Source organism: Diorhabda sublineata, chromosome 1 (assembly GCF_026230105.1).
Source record: "Diorhabda sublineata isolate icDioSubl1.1 chromosome 1, icDioSubl1.1, whole genome shotgun sequence".
Lineage (NCBI taxonomy): Eukaryota > Metazoa > Arthropoda > Insecta > Coleoptera > Chrysomelidae > Diorhabda > Diorhabda sublineata.
The window spans coordinates 21,890,423-21,898,299 of NC_079474.1; the positions used below are offsets into that span (position 1 = coordinate 21,890,423).

At 31.4% G+C, this 7,877-nt stretch overlaps 1 protein-coding gene across 1 annotated transcript in view; it reads right to left on the bottom strand.

Moving 5' to 3' along the window:
* Nucleotides 1-7,093, bottom strand: part of LOC130445631 (uncharacterized) — a 185,852-nt gene extending 178,759 nt beyond the window's left edge. The window contains exon 1 of the mRNA XM_056781420.1: nucleotides 6,512-7,093. Within this exon, the coding sequence (XP_056637398.1) occupies nucleotides 6,512-6,513 (2 nt within the window). The 5' untranslated portion in view covers nucleotides 6,514-7,093. The remainder of the gene's footprint in view (nucleotides 1-6,511) is intronic.
* Between the last annotated feature and the right edge of the window lie 784 nt (nucleotides 7,094-7,877).

Below are 7,877 nucleotides of genomic sequence, written 5' to 3' on the forward strand. Positions count from 1 at the left end.
TTATGGTGTGGTATAAATTAATGGATTGTCAGTGACCAAACTTAAATAATATTTGATCTTAAAAAGTATATATTTAGTTTTAACTAATATCTATCAAATATATAAAATATAATAAAAGTGTCACTGAAACTGAATCACCATATAATATGATGACTAAGTGATATATTTCGTAATGATTAAGAAATTGAAGATAAGTGACACATCTTAACTTTCGTGACAGAAAATTTTGTTCGCTAAAATAATTATGAGTAACTGCTGTAATACATACCTTGAAAGTTGGCATAAAATTTTCCCGAACTACATTTGTTGCCCCAAATGAAGTCATTTGAAAGCAATTGTTATATTGTTGGATATGTGTCAAAAAGTGTATAGAATCTGTTCCTATTCCTGAAACCAATGAGTACAATGGTTCTGGTGGTGGATCCAATGGTATCAATTTCACTTTACCTTTTGCGCAACACAATCCATTGGCTTCGTTTTTGTATTTTAATACCTTACAGTGTGAGCAAACCGAGTTCATAGAACCAATAACAACACATTGGTAGTTACTGTAGTCAATTGACACATCGTAACTGAAAGCAGCTCGATTCAAACTTGCGCGATTATTTTGTAGCATTTCTGGTTCTTCTACCTAAATTGCTTCGTCTTATATCTCATATCAAATATACATTATTTTTTCACTAATCACGAACTAATCAAACACTAACTAACTAAACACTCTGCAAAAAACACGATATAAGAATTTGTTTCGTGTATCAGTTGACAAAAGCAAACTCAGTAGATTAGGTAACAGACAACTTTTTTTTTTAATTTGATATGACTTGAAGTCAAATCCTTTTAAGCCGTACGAATTGTTTTTAAAATAATAAAACACTGTTGCTAACGCGATTTTTGTTTGACTGATGTAATGACGTGGAAACTGCTGCATTTTATCTCGCGTGCCGAAACTAATACAAAAGAAACGCGAGTTTCGGAACGCGACATTAAACTCCTCCAACTATGTATTCTGTGCTCCAACGCACACACACACATTGTTTTGATAGATATGATCTTTGACGTTAGGAACACACCTTACAAAAGAAACGCGAGTTTCGGAACGCGACATTAAACTCCTCCAACTATGTATTCTGTGCTCCAACGCACACACACATTGTTTTGATAGATATGATCTTTGACGTTAGGAACACACCTACATTGCTTAGACAACAGTGAGTGCTCAAATTGACTACGTTTTAGTTACAAATCATTTGTATGGGAAAAAGAAAAGAGCTATTTTTAGGGTTTTTCCAGCAATAATTCTAATTTTTCTCGCCGTAAAAACCATCCTTGAACTTCAACGAACATTTTAAAAAAAGATTTGACCAAATTGGTCCAGGCGTTGTTGAGTTATGCGCTTACCAACACATTTTGCGATTCATTTTTATATTATAGAATACTGGTTTATTGACTTTTAAATCTACTCGTTCCGATGTTTTTGAAGAATGGTTGAAAAAATGCTAGATCCTTTCGCTAAGAAATATATAACATTAATGGTTAATGTAAGTTATTACTCAGAACTTTTAGAAAAATTTATCTCAATCAGGTGGTTGAAAAAAGATCTACAGAATTGGTTACATTCAAAGAATATTATTTTACATTCCGGTTCTGTGAACTAATAAATTCAATATACTATAATAAAAAAGTGTTTTTAACATTGTAGGTACTCAATATGTAATACGATGCAAATATCATTTTATCACATGACTCATATTATTTAATTTCATGCACAACCATGAATCAGTTGCATCTGTTCGTAGTAAAATCCCAGGATCGGAGTTATTGAAATGATTTAAAATATAAATTTAAGAGCAAATTAAAAAATAAATATTCCATATATAAGGAGTAGAGTGCACCGGAATTTTTTTTAATAATTATATGATATATTAAACAAAAAATGATCTACTTAGTTGAGAACACATTTGCCACTAACAAAGGAATTATTCAGAACGTTGTCTACCCACATCCATTCATTTTCCCACCTGTCCACACCTGTCCAGAGCCATAGATTCAATAGGTACACCTTATATTTCAGAGTTCGGCATATCAAAGTTATGTTTTTTCAATGTGCAATTTTATATAAACATAATCACCATTAGTGCCTAAATATCAAAACAATTGTGAATATATTTATAGCTCACTGCTTAAGTAGAGTAATATAGATTTGTAGAATCCATTTTGTGCAAATTGTGACGAAGAGTTGTCATGTTACAGTCATAAACAATTTATTAACAGTAGCAATGTTCTAAGAAAGCAGCTAAGAAAATGCAAATTGATTGATAGTAATTCTCATAGAAATTGCATTCAAATATTATAACACATATAACCTAAGGTATACCTCAAGATTAAAGCCCTTGAACTCTATATTTGATTCAATAATGCCTTAAATGTGGACTTAGTAATTCGAAATCGTTCGAAAGAATTCAAGTTGTCGTATGTTTCCAAAGTTTTTTGTATGTCGATATATTTTTCGTCTTCGGACAATAATATTCTTCTCTTCGGATGAACTTGAGGTCAAACCTAATGTAAGACGATATCTAGCCATTATTCTATAAATATTTTTTTCCAAAACTTATTAAAAAGACGCCTAGTTCAGCTTATAATTCAAACATTTGCATTTGACGTTTGCCACTAAAAGTGAAACATTTCCGACTTTACCTTATTAACCAATAATTACAATGATCAATTCTTGTTGATACGTTTTTCCTTCCTAAATTCTCCGAGGTGATGCTTTTTACAAAAAAAGTGATATCCATTTACTTGGGAATTAAACCACACAACGTATTTATCTATTGTTCTCGTTGTCAAATTCGTATTTTTAGCATTTCCTACAGTTGTACGCTACAAAAATATTTAAATAAAGACAGATAAAGTTAGGGACTCCATCAAGAAACAACCGATTGTTGATTGTGGTTAGCTTTGAATTTTAGAAGTTTCCGACCGCAACCTGAAGATGTCAGATTGATTTCGGGGAATATATTTTTCAGAAGAAAGACTACAACTATTATTTGCACAGATTAAAAAGGTTAGAGCATCGCTGGACTAAGTGTGAAGACATAAAAGGAGACTATGCTGAAAAATCAATTGATTATGAAAAAAAATATCTTGTTTCTTTGATAGGTCGAAAACTTTTCAGACAACCTACGTACGTACTTTATGGTTACTAAAGTTGTGGTAGAAAGTAACTCGCATTTAATATTTGAAAAAACAATTAAGCTTTTCAACGTGTATAAGGACGTGTACGTAATACCTCCTGTCAGTAAGTATGTTCTCGTTACATATAGTTTCTTGTAAAATGTATCAGAGACGATAGTTTCCAGGGTAGGACATTCTCCATTAAGATCAATACACTTTTGCATGCGTTTGAACCATCCATCTCTGTTGAGGACGTTCATCAAATATCACAAAGTTCACCTAATGAGAAAACAATTTACCAAAAATTGTGATATAAGTTTTTTTTGTAAGTACAAAAAAAATTCATAGTTTACGTTCTAGCGCCGACGCGCATAATTTTTCAATCAAAGCCCCAAATTTTTTTTTTTTAACTATTGCAAAGGACACTCGATAAGGAAACTATTAATAAAAAATTGCGATGTAAGTATTTTTAATAAAGTCAAAAAAATTCATAACATTTATGTTTAGGCGTTAGTTCGTTTGAAATCGAAGCCCCAATACTTTTTTCAAATTTTATTTAAATATTGCAAAGGACGCTCAATAAGCAACGTATTTACAAAAAATTGTGATGTAAGTATTTTCAATAAAGAAAAAAAAATTCATATAGTTTACTTTTGAGCGCTGACGCGGATCGTTTATTTTTATATTGAAACCCGAAAATTTTTCCAAATTTTTTTTGGCGTTATAACACATACTTACATCACAGTTTTTGATTAACGGTTTTCTAATTAGAAAAAGTTCAGTTTATTTCGTGGTAGAAATCCGTGGATAACTTCACATGGGTTTAATTTAAACATATCGTAGCTTATTAAGACTAGTTTCTAGTTCTATTAAGAGTACAATTGCTTTACTTCCATTTATAATTCCACCTTTGTATACTGACTACGTAGTACGTTTTTATAAAACCTAAATAGTATGGGGTGCGTAAATATGAAATTCGTGTATTATTAAGACATTATTGAAATAAAAATTTAAAGCAGCCGTAGCAGCAAGATACATATACAAAGTTGAAGTGTTGTTTTAATCGTATTGATAGTAGATATTTGAGTAGAGGTGTATAAACAGCTTCTTTCCTACCGAAACAACCTGAACATAGATAATGGGTGGTTAGACAAAGGACAATTACCAGAACCCGTCGCAAAAGAGGTCGAGACGACTGGAAAGTTTTGTTGTGTGTCTGCAATTACGAAGGTTTAGTGTACTTCGAAATCATTCCAGATAATCGAGCTATAAATACCGAGGTATATAGTGAACAGCTGATGAGGTTTTATCAAAGACATGTCCAAGTTTAGCTAACCGAAAGCGGGTTCTATGATAACAAGATAATGCTAAACCACATACTGAGTAAGTTACGCGGAATAAGAGCTTCGTGGTATTGAACTTCTACCACATCATTTATTCTGGACCTTGCACTGTCAGAACACTATATATTGAATCCAAAGGACATCTCAAAAATTCACAGTGAAAATTTCTTGCACCTAAGTCCAAATAATTGTGTTACTTAAATCTTAAAGAGCTTGTTGCTCGTTGGGTTAAAACCCTTGAATACGATGGGCTATACTTTGAATACTAAAGCGTTCTGTTTTTATGATTATTTAATAAACCAAGTGAACATTGGAAACCGACATTATATAAGACATACCTTCTGATTTTTTTCTCATTGAAAATATTGATTTGTATACAACAAAATGGATATAGAAGATCAAATATTGCTTGTCCGTCGGTGTTGCCATGAAACTCGAAAAGTAGGAAAATAAAATTTTATACAAAATAACGAAGCCAGAAGTCTCCTGCAATAACAGATAGAGAACAAAAAACAGAAAAATTTTCAACAAAATTTTGTAACTAATTTTCATTTCAGTTTTTAATAATTGTACTATTAATATTCATATCACTGAATATCAGTCAATTTTTATAAATAATTGTTGGTTTGACGTGGTTGATAAAATAAACATTGTGTAGTTGAATAAGATATGTTTTATATGGATTAAATTATTACCACCCAAGGTTGTTAAGTCGAGTTTCCCGACGTCAAGGGCAATCGATACATTTTTGGCAATTACATATATCCTTCAGAAACAAATGCGTCATTTACGACGTAGGAAGGATTACAAAATACACTTTTATTGGAAAAAGACCCAATTGATTCATTAAAAACAAGAAATGTAAGTATACTTTCATTCCCTAAAGTGCATGAAGATAATTAATTATCGCACTAGTCATCAATATTATCATAAAAATTGTTATCCCATAACATGACTGTATCATAATTGTTTATAATCCAAATTTCAGGAAAACTATATCGTTAAAAATATTGCTTTGTTTAAATGAAACTCCGTTTGTTACAAATCCAAAACATTTATACTGAAGAAAATATTTTTTTCAAAAGAGACGGAGAAATAATATTTGCTAATGAAAATGTCAATGATAATAGGTTTAAGTAAAGCACAACAAACTGAAAATTCCAAAATAAACAACAAGAATAGTTGGATACAATTTCAACTCCTATATTAAACATTTATTTATTAAACTACAATAACAGTTTTTAATTTTAATCAAGAAATTTCATTGTTTTCAATGAGCTTTTCATATTTTCATCTAATATATGTAGATATTTTTTTAATTATGTACTAATTACTAATAAAATCATTATAGTCCTTAGTCTAACAAATTTTGGCACACGTCGAAATTTTAATTAGATCCATCTGTGAATAAGTTTTGTGATGTGAAAAATATTGTCTTCAAGTGATATAGAAAAAGGACAAAAAATAAACCAACTGACAAGTACTGACAAGTTGTAATACTAGAAAACCGGTTTGCATGTGGTGTTTATTTTACTTGCATTTAGAAGGAATACATTTTCTTGTCTTACAGTCGCGCTTCCAGAACAAATATAATTGAATCAGCTCACGTTCACTAATATATATAATAATCACAAACACACAAATGTTAAGTCACGTTGGTACACATTCGACAGAATAATAGTTCATAGTATCGAAAAGTATATAAAAAAAACATATTTATCATCTATTCATTATATATTGTCAACGTAAAGATTTTTTATACTGAAACATTTGGGTATTCTTCTTTGTACCATTTGTGTCGAAGATATTTTTATTATTTATAGGTACATGTATTTAGTTTACTTTCAATTATTATTTAAGAGTGTTATTTGTTTTTTTTTTAAATTTAGGTGGATGTCCTAAATAAGCGAATGTTCTACATACAAAAACAAAGTTCGTGAGAAGTTTCTCGATGAACTAGAACTAGGTAACAGCTGATGAAAAAAGGTCATACTTACATGTCACTGTGTCGATCTGGCCGTTGTTTTAACAACCCCCTTCTCTCGCCCTGGGCTCGTTTAGTACCTATCTTCAGTTTTTATTTCAAATTGGTCCGAAATAAACCATATAATAACTATCATATCGTGAAATGGTTCTCGCAGAAGGTCAACGATCTTTTGCCTTACATCGATACACACATGCAATTGACAATTACTCCTCTAAATCAATTCAACACATGGAAAAAACTAACGATATCCTTACATGAACGTACTTCGAATAGAAATTCGGATAATTTATTCCAAAAGTCCATGAAAAATAACCACTGACAACTGCTTTATATTCAACTATCTATACAAAATCTCACTTCTTGGGTCACAATGAAAAGGGGTCTCAGAACTGCAACCACCACTCGATCGATTTTGTAGTTAGCCGTTTACAAAATTTCCGCTTTTGGATATTGTTGACGATTAGGCCGCGAAGCTTTGTGTTACAAATACTAACAACAATCACAAAATTGCATCTTAAAAGTGTCAGTTAAATTAATTTCTGGCCCGCCGAACGTTCAACCGAGTTGACTTTTCGGTCGGTGCCAGAAGAACGAACTAACGCGTGACGTCACACGACGGTAACTGGAAGAGTTACTCTCTAAAGAAATGCAGGGGATGGGGACAGGGTCGGACTCACCTCCCTGAACATTAGATACTTCCGTAATTTCATGCTTTGTAACTATCAGTAAACGATGGAGATGTAAGAATGTATGTTATGAAAATAAAAAAATGGGCTTCAAAAAAAGTAAGACATAATGATTCAATAAGAATTTCGTTATTACATCCCGTGGTCGTATTATAGGTAAACAATGTAGTAAAAAGTAATAATGATTTGGTGAGGTGCTACTCATAAGTGTACTGGTAATGCTTGGTTTTCTGCTCAATATATGAGAAAAATCCTCTAAAACGCTTTTGTTAAGTTATTGCATACTAAGTTTATTTGATGTGATTGCTGTTAAAAGTGGATCATTTAGGTGATGATCGCTCTAGGAGAATATATAAAGCAGGTTCAAATTTTATTGAAAGAGAAGATGTGTACGTTATTGATTTTATCTGAAACTATCACATAAACTATGGATTCTGTTCATTTTTATCAACATTGATTGTGTTATTTTTTACATTTTGTGAATTTTAGCAGAGTTCTCCTAACATATTGGAGTTTGCCCCAAGCAAGAAAATATCCTACCTACAGAATCAAAGAGGACATATACAAGACTGTTATGTCTAAATCAAAATTTCCGGAACCGGTAGTAATATTCATAGTAAACACACTATTTACATTACCACTAAACTAGCACTCACAATTATACTGTCTGACGCTCATTTCAATAACCAA